The sequence below is a fragment of the Strix aluco genome, chromosome 27 (assembly GCF_031877795.1).
Source record: "Strix aluco isolate bStrAlu1 chromosome 27, bStrAlu1.hap1, whole genome shotgun sequence".
In the NCBI taxonomy this organism is placed as follows: Eukaryota; Metazoa; Chordata; class Aves; order Strigiformes; family Strigidae; genus Strix; species Strix aluco.
In genome coordinates this window covers 2,357,711-2,384,464 of record NC_133957.1, presented here as the reverse complement: position 1 = coordinate 2,384,464, position 26,754 = coordinate 2,357,711, and the positions used below count along the sequence as shown (strand labels likewise).

The 26,754-nt window shown below is 59.4% G+C and overlaps 3 protein-coding genes across 4 annotated transcripts; all 3 read left to right on the top strand.

The window, feature by feature from the left end:
• The first annotated feature begins 23 nt into the window (after positions 1 to 23).
• On the top strand, positions 24 to 3,866 carry LOC141915807 (uncharacterized). Its single transcript, XM_074807682.1, has 7 exons — positions 24 to 88; positions 379 to 486; positions 1,578 to 1,668; positions 2,102 to 2,250; positions 2,595 to 2,697; positions 2,785 to 2,941; positions 3,286 to 3,866. The coding sequence occupies exons 1-7, from the start codon at positions 24 to 26 to the stop codon at positions 3,864 to 3,866; spliced, it is 1,254 nt and encodes a 417-aa protein (XP_074663783.1).
• Positions 3,867 to 3,946: 80 nt separating this feature from the next.
• Positions 3,947 to 9,123, top strand: LOC141915684 (uncharacterized). 2 transcript variants are annotated; one of them, XM_074807466.1, is made up of 6 exons: positions 3,947 to 4,310; positions 6,074 to 6,192; positions 7,205 to 7,639; positions 8,018 to 8,070; positions 8,196 to 8,271; positions 8,407 to 9,123. In XM_074807466.1, the coding sequence occupies exons 1-6, from the start codon at positions 3,947 to 3,949 to the stop codon at positions 8,479 to 8,481; spliced, it is 1,122 nt and encodes a 373-aa protein (XP_074663567.1). In that variant the 3' UTR covers positions 8,482 to 9,123. The 2 variants fall into 2 exon arrangements, with proteins under 2 accessions (XP_074663567.1, XP_074663568.1); XM_074807467.1 differs by lacking the exon at positions 8,196 to 8,271.
• Positions 9,124 to 13,182: 4,059 nt separating this feature from the next.
• Positions 13,183 to 26,070, top strand: LOC141915785 (electroneutral sodium bicarbonate exchanger 1-like). The gene is made up of 18 exons (XM_074807653.1): positions 13,183 to 13,315; positions 14,386 to 14,464; positions 14,888 to 15,023; positions 15,194 to 15,368; positions 15,504 to 15,637; positions 16,540 to 16,785; positions 16,887 to 16,992; positions 17,402 to 17,563; positions 18,186 to 18,299; positions 18,653 to 18,814; positions 19,382 to 19,633; positions 20,388 to 20,456; positions 20,807 to 20,980; positions 21,080 to 21,211; positions 24,615 to 24,683; positions 24,762 to 24,859; positions 25,359 to 25,463; positions 25,714 to 26,070. Exons 1-17 carry the CDS (start codon positions 13,268 to 13,270, stop codon positions 25,444 to 25,446), a joined length of 2,244 nt encoding a protein of 747 aa, XP_074663754.1. The 5' UTR covers positions 13,183 to 13,267; the 3' UTR covers positions 25,447 to 25,463; positions 25,714 to 26,070.
• The last annotated feature ends 684 nt before the right edge of the window (positions 26,071 to 26,754 follow it).

Below are 26,754 nucleotides of genomic sequence, written 5' to 3'. Positions count from 1 at the left end.
AACGCGCGCGCCGGCCGCAGCCAATGGGTGCTCACCGCGCCGTGACGGGCGGGGCCGCGGGAGCCAATGGGGAAGGGGGGAGGGCGGGGCGAGCGCCACCGCCCCCCCGAGCGGGAGCGGCCCCCGCGGGCCGCGCGCCCGGGGCTGAGTCACGCGGGCGGATGATGCAACGGCGGGAAACCGGCCCCGCCCCCGCCTTAAAGGGCCCGCGGCGGCGGCGGCGGTGGTGGGAGGGGCGGGGCGGGCGGCACCGGCCTCCTACAGCCTCGGGGTGGGGGGTCCGGAGGACCCGGTGGGGCCTCCGGCCCCGCTCGGAGCCCCCCCGGTCCAGAGCCCCGGTGCTGCCCCGTGCCCCCCCCCCCCCCCCCCCCCCGCAAGGCACGCCGGGAGCGGATCCGCGCAGGCGCAGTGCGCGCTGCCCCCCCTCCCCCCGCTTCCGGGCACCGAGCGGGGACCCGGGACCCGGTGCCGGCGCCATGAACGCAGGTGGGTGGGGGGGGGCGCGGGCCGGGGCTTCCGGTCCCCTCCCCGCCCCCGTGGGGGGTGTCCAGCCCCCTGCCCGCCCCCCCCCGCCATGGGCCGCTCCGGCGGTGCCCGCCCACCCGGGGGGGGGAGATGTCACGGGGGGACCTGCCCCCCCCCCCACCTCCCATGGCTGCTGCGAGGGCTCGTCCCCCGCCCCCCCCTTCCGTGCTCCCCCCCCCAGCACCTGCTCTGGGGGAATGTGACCCCCATCCTGCTGGCAGCGTGGAGGGGGCTTGGCCCCCTGACCCCCCCCCCCCAAAGTTTTTGGGGGTGCGGTGACCCTGCTGCCCCCATCCCCTCCCTGAAATGCTCCCGTTGGGGGGGGGGAGGCGGGGGGGGGGCGGAGCTGGAGAGGGTCTCCCGTGTGTCCCTGCAAGGAGAAGGGCACAGCCTGGGGGTACCGGGGCGGGGGGCAGGACCCCGGGGTCCCTTTTCCGGAGGGGTGTCTCGATGTTTGGGTGCTGCCCCCCCCGTTGGGCCCTTCGTGGGTGCTGCCCCCCCCCCCGTCTGTAGCGCCCTGCATGGGTGCTGTGTGTCCCCCCTGTCTTTAGGGCCCTGTGTGGGTGCTGTGTGTCCCCGCCCCCCCCCATCTGTAGGGCCCTGTATAGGTGCTGTGTGTCCCCCCCCATCTCTAGAGCCCTGTGTGGGTGCTGTGTGTCCCCCCCCACCATCTCTAGAGCCCTGTATGGGTGCTGTGTGTGCCCCCCCATCTCTAGAGCCCTGTGTGGGTGCTGTGTGTCCCCCCCCATCTCTAGAGCCCTGTGTGGGTGCTGTGTGTCCCCCCCCATCTCTAGAGCCCTGTGTGGGTGCTGTGTGTCCCCCCCCCCATCTCTAGAGCCCTGTATGGGTGCTGTGTGTCCCCCCCCATCTCTAGAGCCCTGTGTGGGTGCTGTGTGTCCCCCCCCATCTCTAGAGCCCTGTGTGGGTGCTGTGTGTCCCCCCCCCCATCTCTAGAGCCCTGTGTGGGTGCTGTGTGTCCCCCCCCCATCTCTAGAGCCCTGTGTGGGTGCTGCCCCCTCCCCAGAGCCTGCTCTGAGTCTCTCTGCCCGCAGAGACCCACCGGGCAGCGCCGGGGCACCGACCGCAGACGCCGCAGCCCGTCGGCCACGGGCTTCACACCGAGATGTCCGCAGGGATAAGCAGGTGAGAGGGGCCCCCCCCATCCTGCACCCCCGTGCTGGTGCCCCCAGCCCCCCCCCGCCGGGGATTAGGGCCAGCAGCAGCTGTTTGCCTTTTAGCTGCCGTTCCTCGACGGCGTTTTGTAGGTCACTGTTCTCCCCTCCTGCCCCAGATGCCAGGATTAGTAGGTCGGGGGGAGGCTGATAAAGGGGGGGGGGGGGACAGCTGCTGCCCCCAGTCCTGCTCCACTTCCCTGCGCACCCACTCCCCCACGCTCCTGCTCTGTGGCCTCTGTGACCCCCCCCCGAGGCCTCCCGCTGCTGCTTTATGGCTCTGAACACCCCTGGGTGCCCTCCCAGCCCTTCCCCGGTGCCCTGGGGCGGGGGCTCCTGCCAAGTCCTGTTGCCCCATCTGCTTGACCCCCCCGCCCCGGCTCGCGGTGTGACCCCCCCGGCAGTGCCCACCGCAGGCGTTCGAGCGTCGAGGGGGCACAATGAGCAGCGGCGATGACCGCGCCAGCACAGACCACCCCGTGTGCCCGTCGGCCGGGCCCGTGCCCATGGGCTGGGAGCGCAAGGTGGAGGAGGGCTCCGTGTGCTACATCAGGTAGGAGCACGCCCCGACCCCCCGCCAACCCCCTCCCTGGCCCCCGCTCATCCCCTGTGCCCCCCCCAGCCCCAGCAGCACTGCACTGACCTCACTGGAGCACGCCCCGACCCCCCGCAACCCCCTCCCTGGCCCCCAACCCCCTCCCTGTGCCCCCCCAGCCCCAGCAGCACCGCACTGACCTCACTGGAGCAGCCCCCGACCCCTCCTGCCCCCCTCCCTGGCCCCCACTCACCCCCTGTGCCCCCCCCAGCCCCAGCAGCACCGCACTGACCTCACTGGAGCACGCCCCGACCCCCCCTGCCCCCCTCCCTGGCCCCCACTCACCCCCTGTGCCCCCCCAGCCCCAGTGGCACCGCGCTGACCTCGCTGGAGCAGACCTGCGCCTACCTCCTGGCCGATGGGACCTGCAAGTGTGGCCTCGAGTGTCCCCTCAACATGCACAAGGTGCGGGGGGTGGGCCAGTCGCCAGACGGCTTTGGGAGTCCCTGTGGGGTGGCCGGTTGCCACCCTCAGCTTGCCCTGTCCCTCCAGGTGTTTAACTTCGACCCCGGGGCGGCCGTGGCTGGGCGGGGGGCCCAGGGCCAGCGGGACATGACCAAACTCTGCAATCACCGCCGGAAAACAGCGGCCATGGCCACGCTGTACCGCAGCGTGGAGGGCGCCCTGGGCCCCTGCCACCCAGGCACAGGTACTGGGGTCCCCTGGCCCGTCCTCCCCCCAGTTCCCGTTGTCCCGCTTGTCCCTGTCACCCCAAACATCTCCCGGTTGTGCCTGTCCGGTCCCAAACCCTCCAGGTCTCCCTTGTACCTCCTGGCTTCTCACCACCCGTCCCAGTCCCCTCAGCACCCTCCTGGTTTCCCCATCTTTCCCAGGGCTCCTCTGTCTTCTCTGTCACATCCTGCCCCCCCCCCCTCCCGATCTTTCCTGTCCCCCCCCCCCCAACACCTTCCCAATCCATCCCAATTTAGGGCTAGGGGTGCCCAGGCTCTGCTGGTGCCCGCTTGACCCCCGTGTCCCCGTGGTTCCCCGCAGGTCCTGGCCTGAGCCCGCTGTTCTCAGCGGGGGGGCACCCGGCCGTGGTCCCCAGCACTGGTGTCCCCCCGCCCAGCACTGTCAGCGGCTTCCCCGGGGTCCCCCCGAGGACGAAGACCCCGGAGGCCACATCTACTCTCCTGGGGACCTGGCTCATCGCCCCACCCTTTCTTCGACCCCACGACATCATCCCCGGGGCCAACGGCAGCCCCAAGATGCAGCCACCTGCCAGCCCTCACTTTGGCCTCCGCTTGCCCCCCCCGCCAGATGTGGAGGCCCCCCCCAGATCCCCTGGGGTGCCCCTGACTGTGGGTAACCAGTGCCAGCACCCCACGGGCAGGTCTGGCAGCTGGGCAGCCCCCTCGCAGGGGGGGACTGGAGAAAACCCAGAGCTGGGGGGGCCGGGACCGTGTCTGCCGGCCAGTGCCCCCCAGGCCGGCGGGGTCGATGCTTCTGTCAGCGATGCCTTAACCCGCCAAAGCAGCAATAACCCACCAGTGCCCTTAGATGCTGCCCCGAGGGCGGGGGCTTTTTGGGGCTACCGCCAGCGAGCACCCCCTTCCCCGCCAGCAGCCTGCTGAGCTTGGCTGCCAAGGCCCAGCTGAGCAGCCCCGACCCCGCGCCGGCCCCGAGCACTTTACCCCCCTGCCCGCTCTCTCTCATGGGCGAGCAGGCTCCGGGCAGGGGGGCCCGGTGGCCCCCTGACCCCCAGGACCTGGCAGTGCACAGGGTGCCCCCCACGCCCAAAGGGCTGCACCCCGCAGTGACCCGGCAGCCACTCGCAGCCCTGCTGAGCCTGCTGGGTTGCCCCGGTGCAGGGGGAGGCCAGGGGGGGCCCAGCCTCCCCTCGGACCCCCTCCTGCCTGCCACCGATGGCTCACCCTGCCCTGGCACTGGGCTCCTGCCCGCCGGCCGGGACTTTGGTGGGCAGCTCCTGGGTCTCTTCGGGCAGCTGGCGGCATCTTCCGAACCCACCTCAGGGACCTCCCCGCAGTCAGAAGCCTCTGGCCATAACGACGGGCCAGGTATGTGGGGCAGCACCTGTGGGGAGCCGGGCTGGGGCAGATGTCCCTCAATGTCCCTCAATGTCCCTCGATGTGCCCGGGGACGGATCTTGCCCTGGGGTGGCAGCGGTGGTGGTGCTGGTGGTGGTGGGGGGATGCGGCTGTGGGTGGTGGGATCTGGCAGGATGTGATTGTGAATCTTGGGGGGGGGGGGGATGTGGTGGGGGGATGTGGCCGTGGGGACATGGTGGGACCCAGCACGACCCAGCCATGGGTGCTCGGAGCGGGGGGGGGACGTGGCTGTGGGTGTCTGGCAGGACGCGGTGGGTTGCACAGACGTGGCCGTGGCAGCCCCGTGCTCTGACCCGTCCCCTGCAGGTGCCGCAGCGTCTCCGTGTGTCCCCGAAGGTGCTGTGGCCCCAGGGGCTGCCACTGATGGGGAGGGGGGTGCTGGGGGGGCCACCGGGCTGCCCGCTGCCCCCTGCAACCAAGCCGGTAGCCTCTGTGGGCCAGGAGTAGGCACTGGGGGACTCCCTGCCAGCAGGCCCTTGTCCTGGGCCCATTGCGCTTCTCAGTAGCCATGGGCCAGCCCGCACCAGCCTGCGGGGGGGACCCCGAGGGGCCCGGCCTGCCCTCCCTGCTGGCAGCCTCCCTGCTCCCGCTGCCCCTCAGCATCCCCCTGCCCGCCCTGGGGCTGCCCTCGCCGGGGACCCTCCTCTCCACGCTGCTGCCCCCCCGGCCAGGGGAGAGGGGCCCTGAGGCGTCCCAAGGGCTGCGCGGCGCTGCCCGCCTGGCCCCTGCTCCTCTCCGCGCTGCCCACCTCGCTTGCCCTCCACCCCAAGCTGCTGGCCACCGGGCTGGGCCCCCCCCCGCTGAGCCTGCCCCTGCTGCCCCCCCCCCCCCGGTGAGACCGGCCCCTTTGCTCCTTCGCAACAGGGGGGTTGGTTGCCCCAGGGTAGGGAGGAGAGTGATGGGGGGGGCAGTTACTTGCCCTTTGCAGGGAGGAGGGTGAGGAGGAGAGTTTCCCCCTTCTAGGAGAGGGGGTGATGGTGCCTGGGGGGGTTTGCCCCCCCCCCCAGATGTGCGCTGTCAGATGCGTGTTTTACCCTGGGGAAGAGGAACGTCATCCCCAAGGTGCTGGCAGGGGGGATGTTTGTCCCTGGGGTGGGGGCAAGGGTGGGTCTTTGACCCGGGGGGGGAGAGTAGTGGAAGGTTTTAGCACGCAGGTTGGGGTAGAGGAAGAGTAGCTGCCCTTGAGGAGGAAGGTGGGGGTATTTATGTGCCCCCAGGAGGGCAGAGTCTTTGCCTCAGGGAGGGGGAGCTTGTCCCCCGGGCACGGGAGGAGGAGGAGGAGGAGGAGGATGGGTTGGTTTTGCCCTGGCAGCAGGGCCTGGGGGTGTCTCTGCCCCACATCTCGAGGGTGCCCCCAACTCGCCCCTCTTGCCAGCAGTCCAGCCTTGCCAGCCCCTCTGTGGCACCTACCTCGGCCGGCACCCCCCCACCCCGACTACTGAGGCCCCATGCGGGGAGGGCTGGGGCCCCCGACAGCCCCACAGGCACCCCAGAACGCCTCAACCTGCTGGGCCCCCCCCCGGCCAGCTCCCTGCTCAGCACCACGCTGCTGGGTGCCCTGGGAGCACCCCTGGGTGTTGGCGAAGGGGCCGCTTGGATGACGGGGGGGAGGGTGCTGGGTGCCCAGGGGGGGCGACATGCTGCCTGCTGGGGCGCAGGGGGTGCCCCCCCAGAACTGGGATAACATCCTGCTTCTCCCTCGTCTGCCCCAGGCAACCTGCTGGCGCTGAGCCCCCTGCTGCAGGATCAGCCGCTGCTGCCCCCCCCGCTGCCCCCCCTGGGCCCGGGACAGGGGTCCCCCCCGAGCACTGGCAGCCTCCAGAGCCTGCGGGTGAGATGCTGGGGCCCCGGGATTTTGGGGGGGGGTATGTGTGGGGGTGATGGGGCCAGGAGGTGTTTGTGGAAGGCATGGGAGGACACGGGAAAGGATGGGGGGAGGCCTAGGGTGGTCAGAGGGGGTAATGGAGGGATTTGGGGGTGTTGGGGGAACGGGGGGGCTTTGAAGGGTTGAGGGTGTTTGCCAGCTGAACATGAGCCAGCAGTGTGCCCAGGTGGCCAAGAAGGCCAGTGGCATCCTGGCTTGTACCAGCACCAGCATGGCCAGCAGGGACAGGGGAGGGATCTGACCCCTGTGCTGGGCACTGGTGAGGCCGCCCCTCGATGAGTGGGTTCAGTTTTGGGCCCCTCACCCCAAAAAGGCCCTTGAATGACTCGAGTGTGTCCAGAGAAGGGCAACGGAGCTGGTGCAGGGTCTGGAGCACAGGTCTGATGGGGAGCGGCTGAGGGAACTGGGGGGGTTTAGTGTGGAGAAGAGGAGGCTGAGGGGAGACCTCCTGGCCCTCTGCAACTCCCTGAAAGGAGGGTGCAGAGAGGGGGGAGGAGTCTCTTGAGCCAAGGAGCCAGCGGCAGGCCAAGAGGGAATGGCCTCAAGCTGCGCCAGGGCAGGGTCAGACTGGCTCTTAGGAAGGATTTCTTTGCAGAAGGGGCTGTTGGGCGTTGGAATGGGCTGCCCAGGGCAGGGGGGGAGTCCCCATCCCTGGAGGGGTTGAAGAGTCGGGTTGAGCCAGCGCTGAGGGATCTGGTGGAGTTGGGAACGGTCAGGGGGAGGTTCATGGTGGGGCTGGAGGAGCCTCAAGGGCTTTTCCAACCCGGGTGATTCTGGGGTTCTGTGGTGTTGGTGTGACGTGGGGGCCCTGGAAGTGCTGGGGAGACACGAAGGGAACCGACAAATGGGGGTGCAGGGAGGGTACGGCAACACGCAGAGCAGGAAGGAGGGTGGGGGAGAGACAGGGATGTGGGGGACACGTTGGGGGGGTCTGCTGATCCTCACTGCCCCCCAACAGCTGAGCCCCAGGTTCGTCTCCCCTGAGAAGTCGGCGACAGCGTTGGGTCCCGGTGCTGGAGGCTCCCCCAGCCCCCCCGCACCCCCCGGCCTCCCCGAGGACACCCCCGTGCCCTGTCAGGCCGAGCCGGGCAGCTCCAAACCAAGTGGGGGTGCCCGGGCGTGTCCCACCTCACGGCCCCCCCTCAAGCGGGGCCGACAGCGGACTGAGGGGCTCAGCAGGGAGACGCCGTCTCCCCGTGGGCCCCCCAGCACCAGGAGCCCCCGGCGTGGGGCTCCCCGGGGGGGCTGGGGTGCTCGGCGGCACTTCGACGGGCGGGGGGGTGATAGGGTTGAGAAGGGGCTTCCACCTGCGCCCCCCCCAGCCCCCCACCCCGCCTGGCGCTGCAACGGGGACATCCTGGCCGCTGAGCAGCAGCCTGGAGCGGAGACCAAGGTACTGGGACCTACTGGGATCCATTGAGCAATACTGGATCTTGCTGGGGGGATACTGGGATCTGTTGGGTTGGATATAAAGACTCACTTAAGCCAGTGGGGATATACTGGGAGGCACTGGGGGGCTCTTGTGTGTGTACTGGGGGCCATTGCATGCCACTGGGGGGCAATGGGAGTGTGTGCTGGGGGGGGTGTATAGTGGGCGAGACACTGGGACCCACTGGGGATATTGGGGGCCCCTGGGGAGGGCAACTGGGAGGGCACTGGGAGTAGGTGCTAGGGGGAAGGCAGGACTCTGGGAGCTGTAGGGAGACACTGGGTGCACTGGGAGACAGTGGGGTGCTGGGGACCCCCGTGCTGACACCCCCCCCTTGCACAGGGGAGCTCCCCGCATCCGCGCCGATCCTGCCGGGGCTGGAGGAGGAGAGCAAGGTGAGCGTGGGGCACCCGGGGAGCCCTGCCCTGTTCCCCCCCCGCCCCCCTTCCTCTGTCGTGTGCCCCCCCCTTTCCCCTGCCCTGTCCCCCCCCTCCCCGGCCTGACCCCCTGCTCCTTGCAGCACCCCCCGGCCCAGCGCCCACCTGGAGACGCTGCAGCGGAGGGGGGTCAGCGCTGACCCGGGGGCTGGCGCCGCTGTAAGTGGGGAGAAGGACGTTGGGGGAGGGGGGGGGAGTTGGGGGGGGGGGCAAGAAGGGAAGGGTGACTGGGGCAGTGCTGGGGGAGACGTGGGTGTCTGCCCTGACCTTCTCAATCATCTGCCCCCCCCCCAGGTAGACCGGGCTGTGGCTCCGCGCCCGTGGCCCGGCCGCCCCGTCAAGAACCGCTGGAGGAAGCTGCTGACGTGACAGTGCTGGGGTGGGGGCACCCCCAGCCCCCACCTATGGACCGGGGGGGGGTCACAGCCCCCTCCCCACCGCTGCAGGCCACAGGCACCCCCAGCACACCTTGGCTGCAGGCACGTCCTGATCGCCTGGGTCTCCCCCACCCCCCGGCAGAGTGTGGCAGCCCCCTCCCCAGACAAAGCACTTCTGAAGCCATTTTCCATATGGGGGGGGTGGTCAACAGTGCCTCCCCCCCCCTCAGGAAACCCCCACGCTGGGGGACAGGATTGGTGCTGGGGGACGTGCCCTGCACCGGGGGTCCTGCGACCCCCCCTGCTACCTCAGGCTTGAGGGGGGGGTCGTGGCCCCAGGGCCAGATCTGCTCAGGGTTAGTTTAGCGCCAGGTTCTCCCTCACCAAAAACGAGGTTCCCCCCCGCCCCGTCCCACCCCCCCAGTACCAGCAATAATCATCTCCCCCAGCCTGGGGGGGCTGTGTGCCCCTGCCCTGGGCCGCCCCCACCCCCTCGGGGTCGTCCCCATTCCCCCCCCACAATCCCCGGCCCCACGGGTGACAACGAGGAGACGTTCCCCCGTGGGTCGCAGCTTCCCCCCAGAGCCGTTGGATTTAGTGCCACCAGGAGGCTGCGGGGGGGCGGGTGAGGGGGGTGTGGGGGTGAGGGGGGGGGTTACGCACCATTAAAAGCTGCATTTGAACCCCGGTGGCTGCGCCCCACTCGCGCCTCGGGTGATGCTGATGGGGACACGCTGTCAGCTGGGCTGTCGATGTAGATGGCGTGGGGGGGGGCACAGAGACCCCCCCCCTGGGTGGGTGTGGAGGTGGGGAGGATTCCCAGGGGGTTGCAGGGCCTGGGGGAGGTCAGGGATCCTGGTGGGGGGGTCTGTGGGGTGCTCTCACTTCTGCATTCCCTTCACGCAGGCTTCTGTCAGCCAGACTGGGGAGATGGCAGAGCCCCGGGTCTGCATCGTCCTGTCTGTGATCTGTAGGGGGGTGAGGGGGGGGAAGGAGGGTGAGCTGGGGGGGGACACACCCCAATCCCATCCACCCCAGGGGGTGTTGGTGGGACCCACCTCCTCCATCAGCTGCTCCCTGTGGCCTCTCCAGCACCTGCCCCGAAACTCCGCGAGGGCACTTGGTGGCTGGAGGGGGGGGGGGATGTGGAAGCTCAGGAGCGGGGGGTGCCGGTGTCCCACCCCCCTCCCAGGATGTCCCTGGTCACACCACTTATTAGTAACACCACGTTACTAATAACGAAGACAAATCTTGTCTTTAAATCCTTTAGGGAAGCTGCTAAAGCAGGGTCATATTCACCCTTTTGTTACTAATAATGAAGAAAAATCCTCTGTCAGGGAGCATTTTGCAGGATGCTCCACACCCAGATGAGCTGTTCTGCAGCCCTGGACACCTTTGGCCACGTCGATGTGCTCTAACGAGCTGCCCCCAGAGCTGCCCCGGAGCTGTCAGGGCCAGGCCTGGGGACGTGAACACTTGAGACTCAGGCAAGGCTTTGGAACACGGGTGACGGGAGCGAGTCTGCGCCGAAAGAATCTGCGCCTCTGCTCCGAAAGGGAGGTCGGGGTGTGCAGAGCGAAGGAGGGAGCTGGGAAAGGTGGTGAGGCTGTCCTAGCAGGAGAAGTTCACACAGGGGTGGAAGCTGTGAGGGGACAGATGCCCCTCACGTAAGAGACGTTCGCACACATCCTGTCCCTGGACCCCAGGGAGCGGAGCTCAGCACCGCCCTCTCCCCGTCCCCTCCTCAGGAAGCTGCAGAGAGCTGCGAGGTCGCCCCTCTATTATATATATAAGATATAATATTATATATATATTATATAATATATATATAATATATAGTATCTATTTTATATATATAATATATATTAAAAATATATATATAATAGACCCTTCTATTATTCTAATAACCCAAATATTATTCTAATAACCAGAATGAGTATACCTGACATCAGGAGGCCATTTATATACATTTAAATGTTTTATACTGTTATATTACATTTAAGTGTATAGAGGTAGCTGTTAACGACGGCTTAATTAAGCATTTGAAGTGCTCTGGAGGTTTTCTGGGTGTTTACTGATGCAGGTTCCTGTCAACAGAGAGGGGGCTGATCTCTGTGCCTGCCACTGATAAAAAGCGCAGTTAAAAACTGTGAAAACACAACTGGTTCGTAATCCAGGGATTTGAAACCTGATCTAAAACCACTGAGATTAGGCTGCATTTCTCCCCTTTCTGTGATGGAGGCCGCCCCTCGATGAATGGGTTCAGTTTTGGGCCCCTCACCCCAAAAAGGCCCTTGAATGACTCGAGCGTGTCCAGAGAAGGGCAACGGAGCTGGTGCAGGGTCTGGAGCACAGGTCTGATGGGGAGCGGCTGAGGGAACTGGGGGGGTTTAGTGTGGAGAAGAGGAGGCTGAGGGGAGACCTCCTGGCCCTCTGCAACTCCCTGAAAGGAGGGTGCAGAGAGGGGGGAGGAGTCTCTTGAGCCAAGGAGCCAGCGGCAGGCCAAGAGGGAATGGCCTCAAGCTGCGCCAGGGCAGGGTCAGACTGGCTCTTAGGAAGGATTTCTTTGCAGAAGGGGCTGTTGGGCGTTGGAATGGGCTGCCCGGGGCAGGGGGGGAGTCCCCATCCCTGGAGGGGTTGAAGAGTCGGGTTGAGCCAGCGCTGAGGGATCTGGTGGAGTTGGGAACGGTCAGGGGGAGGTTCATGGTGGGGCTGGAGGAGCTTCAAGGGCTTTTCCAACCGGGATGATTCTGGGATTCTGTGAAAAACTCCTCCGCGTTCGTGCTCGAGAGATCTATTGCCAAGCAGTAGCCGCCATCACAACGCCGCCCTTTGTGCGCGGAGGCGCGAGGGAGCGACTCGCCGTGACATGAGCGACGGCGCGTGGAGCTGGGCCGGCTGTGCCACCGCTCTTCAGATCCTGTAATTTTTAAATGAAGCAGTTCTGGCCGTTGGATGAGCGGTGCGGTGTTGTGGCAAGGGCAGTAAGAACCTCCTCGGGCCTCTCCATCTCAGGCCGTATTTCAATCAGCCGTTACCAGATGAGAATTGCTGTACCGTGAACCCAATCCCTGGAAATGCCAAGTGTTCCTTCGAAAGCACGTGAAATCCCCCCCAAATTAAGCAGCAAATGTTCCCTCTTCGTTGACTCGCTAAGAAACAAACAAACAAACAAAAGCCAGGCAGATACTCAATGGGATGTAACAAGCACAAGGAGTCAATATTTAGAAAAAAGAATAATAATGCTCAGTGAAACCAACTCAAAACAACACTAAAGTTAATTGCGACTCTGCTAATTATTTATTTTTGGGGCAATCCGTACCGTCCGCGTGTCTCGGGACGTGTCTTCACTCTACTGAAGCACATCCGAAGCCAAATCCTCAGCCACGAAAAAGTCACGTCACCACTTTGTATCCTTTTATAACATCAGAAATTATCCTTTTAGCAATATTTAACTAGTGGGAATAATAGAAAATAATTCTGGTTTTTGTACATCACACTCTAGTTCGGTTTTCAATCAGCTTTTAGTGTATCAGCCTTAATTACTTTACGCAGCCAGCGACGTATAAATCCTTCGGGCGCTTGACTCACCGCGGGAAGGGGAAGGGGGAGGTTGAGGAGGAGCCGGTCCCTCTCCCGGCAGAAGCTGTCGGACTCGGGGCAGGACTCGGGGCAGGAAGGTCGTTTTGTGAGAATTTGGAGAGTTTAACACAGAATTACATCAGGGAATTGTCTTATTGTACCTGGGTGTTGCCAGCTGCTGCTGGTAGTGAACTGCGATGCTTCAGGGAACAGGGAAGGGGGAGGGCTGAGGACACCCCAAAGATGGGGGACAGGGAAGGGGGATGGCTGAGGACCCCCCCAAAGATGGGGGATGAATAATGGGGGTGGCTGAAGACCCCCCAAAACTAAGGTATGGGGGACGGCCAAGTTATTGGGGTGTCTTACCCCGCCAGCTGGCAGTGTTGACTGGGACAGTGAAGTCAGTGTCATGGCCCCCCCCCCCCCCCCCCCCCCCCCCCCCCAAGGAGTGGGGCTCAACCATGGTCTCTGTCCTTGGTCTCTACAAATGGGGGGGCCTGGGGTTACCCCAACCCATCACAGGGGCCGCCCTGCACCTCCAGCTGCCCTGTCGCTGCTGCCCCAGCCTCAAGCAAGGTGACTGCATGATGGGGAGGTGTCCCTGTCCCCCTCCATGTCCTGACAGACCCCCCCGAAATCTGTTCCAGGCTCCAACCGTGTCCTGATGGGGCAGGGGGGGTGTGGACGGGGAGGCGGGGGGGGTGTCATGCTGCTCCCTGAGGCCTCCATCATCTCCTACCACCAACAGGAGGATTTGGGTAACCTCGGCAACAGGCCGGGGGGGATACCCCTAGGACACCCCCCATATGCAAACAAAGGGTGCAGAGCCGGGGGGTGTTGGGGGGGGTGGACCCCCTCCATCCAACCACTGCTTATGCCTTTTGCCCTGGGGGGCCGGGGCATTGACACCCTGTTTCTCTATTCCGGATAGTTTTTACCCAAACCAGAGCTGGTTGCTCCCCATCCACTCAGATTTCCCCGCGGGAAGCATTTCGGGGTGTGTGGCTTGCAGGCGTTGCCGGGCTCCGCATCACAGGTGATGAGGTCACAATGGCCATGGTGATATTTCTGGAGTTGGGGCACAACGGGGGTCACTTGAGCTCCACTCGCTGAGGCCGCACTGGTGTCCTGGGGGAGTCTGACCCCTGATTGCTCTGCAGGGTCAATTGTCCCCAAAACCAGCGACTGACGTGAGGATGAACCCGAGTGGGAGCTACAACATGACCCTTCTGGAAGAGTTACAGGTACCACAGCCGAGGGGCTGAGCATCCCCCAGCCAGGGGGAAAACTCTCCCCGAAATCCCACTGGCATTTCCTCGCACGCAGGAGGAGGGGCAGGGGGAGACGCTTTGCGCCGGGGGGGGGCTGCTGGGGGCAGGTTTAGCGTCGCTGGTTGGAGGCAAAGCGGTTTCTAAGAGAGAAGGAGACTTTCCCCGTGTTGCCCACGGGGCGTTTGAAAGCGGCGACTCCCAGATCGCTCTGGTTTTGCCCACTCCGACACCCACGTAACGCTTGAGCTTGGGATTTTATTTAAATCATGATTTTATTTAAAATGCAATTTTATGTAAATTGAAATTTTATTTAAATTGAATTTTTTTTAAATTGAAATTTTATTTAAATTGCAATTTTATTTAAATCGTGATCTAACTTAAATTGCAATTTTATTTAAATCGTGATTTAAAGCGATTTTATTAAGCCCTTTCATCCCATGATTTTTCCAAGGTTGGGGTTTGGGGTTTTTTTTGGCAAATCCAGAGGGGAGCAGGATGCGTTGCTTGGAAGGGACTGAGGGTGGTGGAGGCTGTCATCGGAGCTCTGAAGATGAAGCTTTGCCCTTGCAGGCTGCTGAGGGCCTTTGGAGGTTGTTGGTGGCCATGTCTTGTGGCCAAGTGCCATCTAGTGAGTCCTGCAGGTATCGCGTTTGGAGACCGAAACTGGCTGTGATAAGAAGTGCAGGGTTTGGTTTTTTTTTTCCTCACGCAGTTTGGAAATCCCTCTTTGGTTTTTTTTAGAAAGGAACCACAGGAAGGAAGCAGGAGGTTTGTTTTTCTGGTCTGAAACCCTCATCTCTCTCTCCCTGTAGTAAATACTTCCCGCCTCACGTTGTGTACAATATAGGTGATGTTATGAGCTGTTTTATTTGGGTATGGGAAGAAAAAGCTCCTACAAGTCCGTGTTTTTAGGGCCGTGCCTGGAGGAGGAGGCACACAGGGGCCTCGTGGGCTTGCGTGGAGGCCGGGGCGGATGGTGGGTGGGAGGACATAAGGGAGCTCCACACACCCAGCCCCAACTCGTACCTTCTCATTGCTGTCAGAGACACGACGAGGAGGCAGTGATTGACCGGGGAAGAGTGAGCAACGTTGTCAACATTCACTATGAGGAGGAGCTGGAAGGTGAGTCTCTGCTGAGAGCCTGGTAGAGGGGCCACCAGCCCAGCGCCTTTTCCTGTTGCACAAAGTCCCTACAACGTCCCTTGCTCGGTGTCACCTCGTGTGCAGCAAAAATAAAGCAGCACAGTTCTTTTCACATCGTTTACTATTACAGCTTTTTTACCAAAGGGAAAAAAGTCCCCGTGGAGGCCACGGTGTGTTTTAAGTGACCCAGAGCTGTTGCTTGTTGTTGCTCAGTTGTTGCAAAGCTCGAGTAAAATAAACCTCGATAAAAGGGCAGGTCTGTGACGTTCAGGGATCCAGTGAAAATCACAAAATTAAGAGAAATTGGTGTTTCCTTCTGGGATGGCTGCACTGATTTAACCGTGGTGTCCGCGTCAACCATCCCACAGTAGTGAGAGCGCTGCCAATGCTGCTTTTCCTCAGGCCACCAGACCCCGTCCATGGGCGTGCAGGTGCCACTGGTGAGGCAGAGCCATGGGCATCACCAACCCCACAGCCAGAACCATCGGAAACGGGATTGGGAGAAGGACTCTGAGCCGGGCTACCACTGTAAACCAAGGTAAGTGTCTGCTGCCAGCTGCGGGAGGAGTCCCCGTGCCGACAGCGCCCGCAGGCTCTGCTTTCTGCTCTGCGGGAGGCGAGGCTTTGCGGCTGCGGGTGCTGCTGTGAGGAGCCTTCTCCATGTGTTCTTCCACGAGAACAGTCTATTTTTATTGTCCGTTCCTCCAGGCTCTTTGGAGGTTTGATCCGGGATGTGAAGCGGAAAGCCCCGTGGTTCTGGAGCGACTTTCGGGATGGTCTGAGGCTGCAGTGTCTGGCGTCCTTCCTCTTCCTCTACTTTGCCTGCCTGCCCACCGTCATCACCTTCGGGGGGCTGCTGGGAGAGGCGACCGATGGCCACATCGTGAGCACCTCTTTCTGTTAGGTGGCACGGGGGAGGGTTACACTCGTGCAAAAGTCCTTGCTGCAGTGAATTTGCTTTGGTTTTGGATTTTTCCCTCATGATTTATTCCCTGACCTGCCTCTCTTCCCCGGACAGAGTGCCATGGAGTCGCTGCTGGGCGCATCCATGACCGGCGTGGTGTATTCCCTCTTTGCCGGCCAACCTCTCACCATCCTCGGCAGCACCAGATCCTTCCTTCTCTTCGAGAAGATCCTCTACAAATTCTGCAAGTAAGGCTGCCTGCCGCGGCTGGGTGCTGCCGGAGCTGCCACAAGGCAGCAGTGATGGAGAAAAGATGTTTTTCTTCTATATTTTTTGGTGGTAGTTGTTAGATTTAAGTTGTCTTCTGTGTCCGAGATGTTGCCCGCTGCTGTTTTAGTACGTGATGGCGCAAGAGCCCTCGGCCTCTGAAGGATGGATGGGGGGTTTGGGGTTTCTAGGGTTGAAGGGCAGCAGCGGGAGGAGGAGAAGCCACAAGAGTGTGGATGCCCAAGATGGGCTGCACAAGGAAGATGAGACAAATCAGTCTGGTTTGGGAAGGAGGGAAGACTTGCTTTTCTCTGAGTACAAAAGCAGGCACTTTTTAGCCCTGATTTTGCTCGGAGACAGAAGACATTTTGCCCAAATATCCAAATAGTTTTCTGATTAGACTTTGAGTTTTGATGATTTTATTGAAAAAGTAGGAGCTTTCCATCTGAAATGGCTATTTCCATGACGGTCCTTCTGTTGTGATGACTTTAACATGAGATGTACCACTCTTACTGCAATTAAGTTTATTATTAAGCCCCAGCTTGCTGGTAGCAGGTGACTGGGCACAGAACCGGCTGGTTTCAGTGTTGGGGCATCAGGGTGATGGGGGAGAACACCACCTTCCACACCAGCTACCTGACCTCAATTAGCCTCCATTAGATAATTGCTAAATGATGATAATGAAATAACTGGCCTCTGCTCCTGCAGGCCCCCACCCTGCCCCGCAGCCCCGAGGCTGGCTGTGGTAGTACACGGCAACTGCCTTTACCCTCCGCAGCCTTGACGGGCTCCTAAATTGCTCCCAGTTTCGCCCTTCGCGGGAAGGCCCGGCTCGGAGCCTCGTGCTGGCCTTCCCACCCTTGGTGTCATTTTGGTTTCCCAGGGAGTACGCGCTCTCCTATCTCTCTCTGCGGGCGTGCATCGGGCTGTGGACCGCCTTCTTCTGCATAGTGCTGGTGGCCACCGACGCCAGCTCTCTGGTGTGCTACATCACCCGCTTCACCGATGAAGCCTTCACCTCCCTCATCTGCCTCATCTTCATCTACGAGGCTCTGGAGAAGCTGAGTCACCTGTGGGAGACCTACCCTGTGAACATGCACAGCAAGCTCGACTTGCTCACCACCTACTAGTGGGTTTTTCCTCCTAAAACACCGCTGAGCCTTGGCAGGAGCTCAGGGCTGCACCTCCACCGTCTTCCCCTGACCCCTCTCTTGGCTTCTCTCCTCCCAGCTGTAAGTGTGAGGCACCGACCCATCCCAGCAACGAAACCCTGCGCTTCTGGGAGAGCAACAAGATCAACGTGTCTGGCATCGCCTGGGAAAACCTCACGGTGACTGTAAGTGCCCCAAGCCACTGCTGGGGGAAGGGATGATTTGTCTCTTCTCCTTTCCCACCATGGTTGTCTTAGAGTTCCTTCCCCATTCCCTCTTTCTCTGCCCCCAAGAGTTTCCAGCGTTTCCTTCCCCTCTGGTGTCTTCTCCAGCCACGGCTACCTGCCGTTCTGGGGGAGGATGTGCCGTGGCTCTGTGTTATGGTGTCCCATCACATCCCATCTCTCCGCTCTCCTCTCTGCAGTTCCATGTGTCCCTCGTTCAGCTGCTGCTGCTCATTCACTATAAATCTCCAGCAGCAGCAGCAGTCACGGGGTCATGGACCTTGGACCACGATCCTCCAATCCCGCTCGTTACCCGAGGTTTCCATGCCACACGTGCACTGCCTTTGTGCCTGACGCTCTGTTTCTCCAGGAATGTCGGTATTTGCACGGAGAGTTTCAAGGACCTGCCTGTGGACACAACGGCTCCTACGCGCCCAATGTCCTCTTCTGGTGCTGCATCCTCTTCTTCTCCACCTTGGTGCTGTTGCGCTTCTTGAAGAAGTTTAAAACCAGCCGTTACTTCCCAACCAGAGTAAGCAGAAGCTGGTGGCCCGCAGCATCTCCACGCCCATTGCCCAAAATGGCTTTCCTGGAGCACTGAGCAGTGTTTGCCACCAGTTGGTCAAACTGGGAAACACTGACCTTGGAGACCGAGCTCTCCATCAGCTGCCGTGTCCCTCGCTCATTCCCAGGAGCGCAAAGCCATCGTAGCATTTCCCACCTGCCTCGTGACCTGCCCCGGAGCGATTTTTTGCTCAGGCAGCGGGAAATTGGGTCTTCCAAAGTGTTGGGTTTTTTCCCACCTTCTGTGCGTCATGTCTCAAGGGGAAAGTTGGTTCAAATGAGGAACAAGCGGTGCCTCGGTGCCTTATTCCCATTTTAGCGGGGAGCGTGGCTGTAGTGGCAGACATCTGCTTCCTTATTTCTTAATTTTTTTTTAAAGGTCTGAATCCAAACAGCCCTTTTCCACCCAATTAAACGCCAGATCTCCCAGGGACAAGCGCAGCAGCAGCACCTGATCAAGGGATTTGGCTGCATGTCTGCAGAGGGGGGGTTTGTTAACCAGCCCTCACGTTGTTGATGTCCCCAACTCTTCCACCTCGTGTTAGGGCCCCGTTTGCGATGCCTCTCTCAGCTCTGGTTTCTTGCCCCAGGTACGGTCCACAGTAAGTGACTTTGCTGTTTTCCTCACCATCGTCATCATGGTGCTCATGGACTTCATGGTTGGGATCCCGTCCCCGAAGCTCCACGTTCCCCATATGTTCAAGGTAACGGGGGGGTTTGGCACGGAGCTGGTTTCAGCTCTTGGGGATGCCCCAAGGGGATGTCGGGGCAGGACAGGGCTGAGTCTGGAGGAGGTGCTGGTGGTGTGACCATCTCTTCTTCCACCCCCAAACGCATCATTTCCTTCTGGAAATGAGAAGACAGCCCCAGACTAGATACCTACAGCAGAAGTATCTGTAGGTGCTTGCACAGAGGACACTGGCACTGCTGAACCCCCCGGGAGAGGGTGATGTGAAGCCAGGGCTGGGAGATGCTCTGACACAGGCAGGGAGGGAAAATCAAAGCCAGCGAAGGGGCTGGGCTGGGAGATGACGCTGAGGTGTGAGCTTTGTTGCAGCCTACCAGAGACGACCGTGGGTGGTTCATCAACCCCATAGGACCCAACCCTTGGTGGACGGTGTTGGCTGCGCTCATCCCAGCTCTGCTCTGCACCATCTTGATCTTCATGGACCAGCAGGTCACTGCCGTTACTGTGAACAGGGAGGAGCACAGGCTGAAGGTAAGGGGCTGCAAGAGATGACCCCACCCCCAGCCCACTCCAGGCTGCAGGGACGGGAGAAGCTCCTGTTCCAAATGCTTTGTGAAGGCCTTGCTTTGGGACAACGTCAGGCTGCGGGGCAGGATGCTCTCCTGAATTCATGATGACGCAGGGAGAGGATGACAGGGGAGTTCAGATGAGCAATCTTTTGGAGCCCCAAAGAAATCTTAGAGCAATATAGAAGCGTGTTTTTGTTGCTTTTTGTTTTAAAATGTTGGCAGCGGCTGGGGGAAGGAATTGTTTTGATGCGCTGCCAGGGTAACTCAGAGTCACATCGTACTTGCAAGTGGCGGAAATTTCTTTATGAATGAAAAAACCAGTCTCTCCAAACCCACTTTGTCTGAACTCCTGCCAGATTTGGCTGCAAGGTGCTTGCGCAGAGGCTGGCTACATCCTTAGTGGTTTCCAATTCTTGTTTTAAACTTTCAAGCAGTTGGCTTGTGCTCAAGTAGGGTTTGAGCCTGACTTGCGACGCTGTCCTGGCTCTTGTGCCGCGGGATGCTGTATCTCTTGTTTTGCTCCCTGCAGAAAGGATGCGGGTACCACCTGGACCTTTTCATCGTGGCCGTGATGCTTGGGGTCTGCTCCGTGATGGGGCTGCCCTGGATTGTGGCTGCGACCGTCCTGTCCATCACCCACGTGAACAGCCTCAAAGTAGAGTCCGAGTGCTCAGCTCCGGGAGAACAACCCAAGTTTCTGGGGATACGAGAGCAGAGGGTCACGGGCTTGATGATCTTTGTGCTCATGGGCTGCTCCGTCTTCTTCACTTCTCTGTTAAAGGTGAGAGGAAAACGCAAAACACCCAATGACCGTGAGCTTTTTGGAGGTTATGCACAAGTAGTCCCCTCTCTGCAGGGCTGAGTGGTTGTGGAGCCGAGGAGGGGGGGATCCCAAACCTTGGGGCTTGACCCGCGGTGGGAACCAGCCTCGGTCAGGCTTTCCAGCCCTTCAGAGCCCCGTCTGCTGTGCTCGAGGCAAGCGAGCAACGCAACGGCATTAACTTTCAGGCGTCTTTCAGGCCCACCCGTGTTGATGGGTTGCAGCTGAGTGTATTCAGAGCAGGACATCTGCTCTCTTTCGAACAGGCAGCACTTCACTGGTTGCAGTTTGCTGCCCCCAATGCCCCAGAACTGCTGTTCCCAGTAGCTGAACACACTGACATCATCCCCATGGGCTTCCTCACACAAAGTGATCTCCTCTCTAGGCTGAAAGGAGGCACGTCGCCTTTGCACGTTGCTGCAGGAATATGTAGAAACAGAACATGGCATATGGTAGCATGGGTGAAATCCCTTCTTCTCCTCCAAACTTGCCGGAAAAGAGGATTATTCTGATGGAAGGGAACTCCAAGGTTCAGCCTAAAGCAGAGCATTAGCTCACTCGCACGCACAGAATCTCTCAGGGGGAGAATCCGACACACCTCTAACCCTGTGGAAAGTGGAAAGCTTTAGGCAATTTTAGGCAGTGCCTGTAGAAGAGAGGGGTAATACTGAAAATGCAATTTAAACCCCCAAATGACTGCATTCTTTGTTTTCAGTTTATACCAATGCCGGTGCTTTACGGTGTCTTTCTCTACATGGGTGTGTCGTCGCTCAGAGGAATTCAGGTACGGACTCTTGTGCTCCCTGGTATTTCACCTCCGTGAAAATGGGGGAATTCAGTGCAAAGGGAAGGCAGTTTCTCCCACTGGTGGAAGTCCTTGCTGGGGGGGATTCCGTGGGCCACAAAAGGCTGTTAATAGACCAGCGTGGAATAATGGCAATTTGGTGGGCAGCCCTCATGGGAAGCTGGTTTATAGATGGAGTGAAGGGGAAGTGGGTGCTGCTCCCAGGAGGAACGTAGTGGGATCCAGGATTTCTCATGGCACGCGAGGTCCTGAAAACTGCCCCCACATCTCAACAGGGCCAGAAACTTCCCGCACTCCCAAGGTGGCCACTTCTCACTTTTATTTTGCAGTTCTTTGACCGCCTGAAGCTGTTTTGGATGCCACTGGACCACCAGCCGAATTTCATCTACCTGTGGCACGTCCCCTTGCGAAAGGTGCATTTATTCACCGTGATCCAGCTGATCTGCCTCATCCTGCTCTGGGCCATCAAGGTGTCCCGTGCCGCCATCATCTTCCCCATGATGGTAAGAGCCAGTGCCGCTTGGCAGCGGGATGTTTGCAGCGCTGGAGGGAGATGTAGCCTCATCTCTGGCCTCACCGCATCTTCCCTCTTCCTCGTGAAGGTTTTGGCCCTTGTTTTTGTCCGGAAGATGATGGATTTCTGCTTCTCGAAGCGGGAGCTCAGCTTTCTGGATGACCTTATGCCAGAAGGAAAGTTGTTGGACGATGACAAGAATGAAGCTGAAGGAGAAGAGGTAACGCTCGCTGGGGGCTCGGAGCTGGACATCACCCTTGGGCTGTGAGATCGCCTGTTTCTATCACAGCTTGTCTTTCAGGTTCTTGGGGAAACTGATTAAGGGGTTGGGGGCACAAATTGTTTTCTCCTCCATCCCTTCAGTTATGGGGATGGATGAAGAAGAATACCGGAGAACTCAACAGATGAACTTGTGGCTCCAAGACTGGTGTTACCATCAGGGCTTTGTATTATTCAATCATGGGTTGGTGTACAAGTCGCCAGACCTTTTGGCATTAGATGGGATGCACCTGTCCCAGAGGGGGAAGAGGATCTTGGGGCAGGATTTAGCTGGGCTCATTGGCAGAGCTTTAAACTAGATTTGAAGGGGGAAGGGGGCAAAACACCAGCCTGTCTGAAGTGCACGTATACCAATGCACATAGCATGGGTGACAAACAGGAGGAGCTTGAAGCCATGATGAAACAGGAAAATTATGATGTCGTGGCTATAACAGAAACATGGTGGGATGTCTCCCATGACTGGACTGTGCCTGTTGAGGGCTACAAGCTCTTTAGGAGGGACAGACAAGGAAGGAGAGGTGGTGGGGTGGCGCTGTATGTTAGAGACTGTTATGATTGCCTTGAGCACAAGTGTAGCAAAGACAGGGTAGAGTGTCTTTGCGTTAGAATCAGGGGGAAGGCCAACAGGGCAGATGTTGTAGTAGGAGTCTACTTTAGGCCACCCACCCAGGACAGAGAGGTGGATGGAATATTCTATAGGCATTTAGGAGAAATCTCACAATCGCTTGCCCTTGTTCTTGTGGGAGACTTTAACTTCCCAGACATCTGCTGGAAATACAACACAGCAGAGCGAGACCAGTCCCGGAGATTCCTGGAATGTGTGGGAGACAACTTACTGATGCAGCTGGTGAGAGAACCAACCAGAGAAGGTGCCCTGCTGGACCTCCTCTTTGTGAACAGAGAAGGTGGATGATGTGGCAGTTGGAGGCCAACTAGGGCACAGCGATCATGAAATTAATAGAGTTCTCTATTCTTAGAGACGCCAGGAGAGGGGGAAGCAGAACCGACATCCTGGATTTCCACAGGGCTGACTTTGTCTTGTTTGGGCACCTGCTTGACAGGATCCCTTGGGAGACGACCCTGGAGGGTATAGGGGTCCAGGAAGGCTGGGCGCTCTTTAAGAAGGAAGTGTTTATGGCTCAGGAGCAGGCGGTCCCCAGGGGCTGTAAGAGAAGCCAGCGACAGAGAAGACCCCCCTGGCTGAACAGGGAGCTTTGGCTGGAACTCGGGGAGAAAAGGAAAGTTTACAGCCTTTGGAAGAAGGGGCTGGCCACTCACAGTGATTACAAAGAGGCTGTGAGGCTGTGCAGGGCAGAAATCCGGAGGTCTAAAGCCCAGCTGGAAATTACCCTGGCTTCAGCAATCAAGGACAACAAGAAATGTTTCTATGTCAGCAGCAAAAGAAAGACCAGAGAGTGCCTCCATCCCCTGCTAGACGCAGCAGGAAACATGGTAACAAGTGACAAGGAAAAGGCTGAGGTCCTTAATGCCTTCTTTGCCTCAGTCTTTAACAGCAAGACTAGTTGTACTGAGGGAATCCAGCCTCCTCCGCCAGAAGACAGAGACTGGAAGAACGACCCCCCCGCAATCCAGGAGACAGTCAGTGACCTGCTGCATCACATAGACACACACAACTCTATAGGACCGCATGGGATACACCCGAGGGTGCTGAAGGAGCTGGCTGGGTGCTCGCCAAGCCACTTTCCATCATTTCCCAGCAGTCCTGGCTGACCGGGGAGGTCCCGACAGATTGGAAATGGGCCAATGTGACACCCATCTATAAGAAGGGTCAGAAAGATGATCCAGGAAATTACAGGCCTGTCAGCTTGACGTTGGTGCCCGGGAAGCTGGTGGAGCAGCTCATCCAGAGTACCATCACACAACACATGTGGGACAACCAGATGATCAGGCCCAGTCAGCAGATTTAGGAAAGGCAGGTCCTGCCCGACAAACCTGATCTCCTTCTACGACAGGGTGACCTGCTTATTGGATGAGGGAAAGGCTGTGGATGTTGTCTACCTTGACTTTAGTAAAGCCTTTGACACCATTTCCCACAGCATTCTCCTGGCGAAACTGGCTGCTCGCAGCTGGGATGGGCACACGCTCTGCTGGGTCAAAAACTGGCTGATGGCCGGGCCCAAAGAGTTGTGGGGAAGGGAGTTAAATCCAGTTGGCGGCCGGTCACGAGTGGTGTCCCCCAGGGCTGGGTTTTGGGGCCGCTCCTGTTTCACATCTTTATTGATGCTCTGGACGAGGGGATCGAGTGCCCCCTCAGTCAGTTTGCAGACGACACCCAGTTGGGTGGGGGTGTTGGTCTGCTCGAGGGTGGGGAGGGTCTGCAGAGAGACCTGGGCAGGCTGGAGCGATGGGCTGAGCCCAGCTGGGGGAGTTTCACTAAGGGCAAATGCCGGGTGCTGCCCTTGGGCCACAACAACCCCCAGCAGCGCTCCAGGCCTGGGGAGGAGTGGCTGGAGAGCTGCCGGTCAGAGAGAGACCTGGGGGGGATTGGTAATGAGCCAGCAGTGTGCCCAGGTGGCCAAGAAGGCCAGTGGCATCCTGGCTTGTACCAGCACCAGCGTGGCCAGCAGGGACAGGGGAGGGGTCTGACCCCTGGGCTGGGCACTGGTGAGGCCGCCCCTCGATGAGTGGGTTCAGTTTTGGGCCCCTCACCCCAAAAAGGCCCTTGAATGAGTCGAGCGTGTCCAGAGAAGGGCAACGGAGCTGGTGCAGGGTCTGGAGCACAGGTCTGATGGGGAGCGGCTGAGGGAACTGGGGGGGTTTAGTGTGGAGAAGAGGAGGCTGAGGGGAGACCTCCTGGCCCTCTGCAACTCCCTGAAAGGAGGGTGCAGAGAGGGGGGAGGAGTCTCTTGAGCCAAGGAGCCAGCGGCAGGCCAAGAGGGAATGGCCTCAAGCTGCGCCAGGGCAGGGTCAGACTGGCTCTTAGGAAGGATTTCTTTGCAGAAGGGGTTGTTGGGCGTTGGAATGGGAGGTGGTGGAGTCCCCATCCCTGGATGTGTTTAAGAGTCGGGTCGACATAGCGCTTATGGATCTGGTGTAGTTGGGAACTGTCAATGTGAGGTTAATGGTTGGACTAGATGATCTTCAAGGTCTTTTCCAACCTAGATGATTCTGTGATTCTGTGAAATGTTGGGGGAAGGTCCGGACTCAGCAGAAATCCTAATAGCCTGGATCCCACACTGTAACCTTTTTTCCTAAATTAGGAGGGAGCTTAACCCTTGAATAAAGGTATAATCTTTAAAATGAGTCATTTAGAATAATGATGATGGAAACAATTATTAGGGAAAGCTTTACCCACAGTGGTTTGTTTAACCCCCTCCCTGCAGTGTTTGGACGTCTTCATCCTGGTGCACTCACAGCCAGAGCTGCCGCGGGTCAGAAGGAGAGGGCAGCAGGTAATGTTTTTGCTGGGTGTTTCGTTTACCTCCGCTCGGGTCAAAGAGAGAGAACTTGATTTGTCCCTTTCCCATCAGGAGTCCCAGAAGATGATGGAAGCTGCTGCTGCGAATTCAGTTCAGCTGAAGCTGGGGAAGAGCAGCAGCTCGGATACCCCAAAGCAGAGCAGCGACAGGTAAAGCCCCACCCAGCGCCAGCACCCGCAGCAAGATTAGTTTGAGGGGGTTTGGCAGAGTTTTCTCCCCTTGCACCTTTATGGAGCATCCCATAGAAACCAGCAGTCAGCCTGGTGGGAAATGCCAGTGTAGGGGCAGGGCTGCAGGAGGTGATCGCAGGGCTCTGACCCCAAGCAGAGTGGCTGCCCAAGTCACGTTTGACCCCAAAACTGGCCTCATCGGTGACCTGATGATGGCTGGAGATCCTCACGCTTAACAGTGAGGAGTTGCAGGCACGATCCGTTCCGGCAGTGGCTTAGGAGCCCACTGCAGGGCGAAACACCAGCAAAAGCTGCTGCTCTGCAGCTCTCAGGTTTGCCTCCCAAAACTCCTCAGCCAGCACAACCTCCCGTGCTTACGCTGAGCTTTGGTTCCCCGGCCCCCCTGTGCCTCGTGCTGGTGCGCTTGGTGGCATCAGCTCCCGTGCTCACGGGTTGCTGTGTGAAATGTTTCTTGCAGGACTGATCCTTCTGAAATTAATATCTCGGACGAAATGTCGAAAACAACCGTATGGAAGGCTCTCACTATGAACACAGAAACACACTGAATGCGGGGAGGAAAGAGGTGAAGGGCTGCATGTGAACGTGACCGTGCTCCTCCGCGAGCCATGGCGCGTGCCGACGGTTTTCCCGTGCTTTGGCCGGCAAGGCCACGCAAACGGCCCGTCCCTGGGAACAGGCAGCGAGGACCGTGGCATGCAGACCAGCTCCTCTCTGCTGGGGCCGTCCCATGAACGGGGCTGGATCCGCAGCAGGTCTTCCACTGATGGTGCTTTCCCTCTGTTTCTCTTTTTTCCCCCACTTCTCACGTTTAGGCATCTTGACTTTGGAGGACAGGAGTGAGAACGTGACTCAGGGATGTGCCAACGCAGACACCGGGAGAAACGGCTTTGTTTCAGTTGGAGGGTTCCCATTAAAGCCATGCAGATGTTCTCAGTTATCTTGGTGTGCTTCAGGCATTCAGTATCTCTAGACCAGCAAACTGAGGTGCACATCACAGTCAGTGGGAGTTCGGTGTTGTTAAACCTCCGTGTGTACGTGTGCGTGTTGTTGCGGTTTTGTAGTGGTAGAGGGGCTGCTACCGCTTTATCATTCAGTGCTATTTTTTTAATATCTAATTCCTCCTCTCCTTTCTCTTTTTTTCCAAATACAAACTCTGAATGTACAAAATCATTTTCTGTTATATTTGATGTATTTTCCACTTTCTTCCTCATCGCAACCAGGTTTTTGGTCTGGTTTGTGGTCCTGGTTTAATTTACTCTTCTGTCTCTTACTGGTACGAGATGGACGCCCCCCGTGACGGGGCAATGTAGAGCAGTTGGGCTCAGGCAAAGGAAAAGCATTTGCTCCCTGCACTCCAGTTTTACCTTTTTTTTTTTCTTTTCTTTGGCTCTGCAATCAGCCTGGAAGCTGCAAGCTGCAGAAATGCCACCTTCTTGTCCCCTGGTTGTAAACTGAATGTAAGGGAGCACTTAAAGACAAACCCTTTGAACACACTGTGTGGTCCTGGGAGAGGCCTGGTGAGACCTGGGGCTCTGTGCCCCTGGGCTGCCCCCTCTGTTGTTCCTCCACTTTCCTTCCTTTTACCTCCCCAGGACTCTGCGTAGTTTTTTCTTCACCCCTGTCCTTGTAAAGTCTCTTCTCTCGCAGGGTGGGACGAGCCGGGAGTTAAAGGACAAGATGCCTTTTCCTTCTCCTTTCCTCTGCCGCTTTGCAGGAAGAAGCTGTTGAGCAGAGATGGTTCTTGCTCTCTCTCTTCACATTCTGGGGGGTCGTTGGGCTGCGGTGTCACCCCAGGCACATGCGGTTGAGTCGGGCGGCCATGGAGCCTGGGAGGAGAGGACAGCCCAGGAGAA

Coding starts and splice junctions, on each gene's coding strand:
- LOC141915684 (XM_074807466.1), top strand. CDS start 3,947: ATGGGCGAGCAGGCTCCGGGCAGGGGGGCCCGGTGGCCCCCTGACCCC. Junction 6,193..7,204: donor GCAGCCTCCAGAGCCTGCGG/GTGAGATGCTGG, acceptor GCCCCCCAACAG/CTGAGCCCCAGGTTCGTCTC. Junction 8,272..8,406: donor ACCCGGGGGCTGGCGCCGCT/GTAAGTGGGGAG, acceptor CCCCCCCCCCAG/GTAGACCGGGCTGTGGCTCC.
- LOC141915807 (XM_074807682.1), top strand. CDS start 24: ATGGGTGCTCACCGCGCCGTGACGGGCGGGGCCGCGGGAGCCAATGGG. Junction 89..378: donor GGGGAAGGGGGGAGGGCGGG/GCGAGCGCCACC, acceptor CCCCCCCGCAAG/GCACGCCGGGAGCGGATCCG. Junction 2,942..3,285: donor CCCCTGCCACCCAGGCACAG/GTACTGGGGTCC, acceptor GGTTCCCCGCAG/GTCCTGGCCTGAGCCCGCTG.
- LOC141915785 (XM_074807653.1), top strand. CDS start 13,268: ATGAACCCGAGTGGGAGCTACAACATGACCCTTCTGGAAGAGTTACAG. Junction 13,316..14,385: donor CCCTTCTGGAAGAGTTACAG/GTACCACAGCCG, acceptor CATTGCTGTCAG/AGACACGACGAGGAGGCAGT. Junction 24,860..25,358: donor CCAAAGCAGAGCAGCGACAG/GTAAAGCCCCAC, acceptor TGTTTCTTGCAG/GACTGATCCTTCTGAAATTA.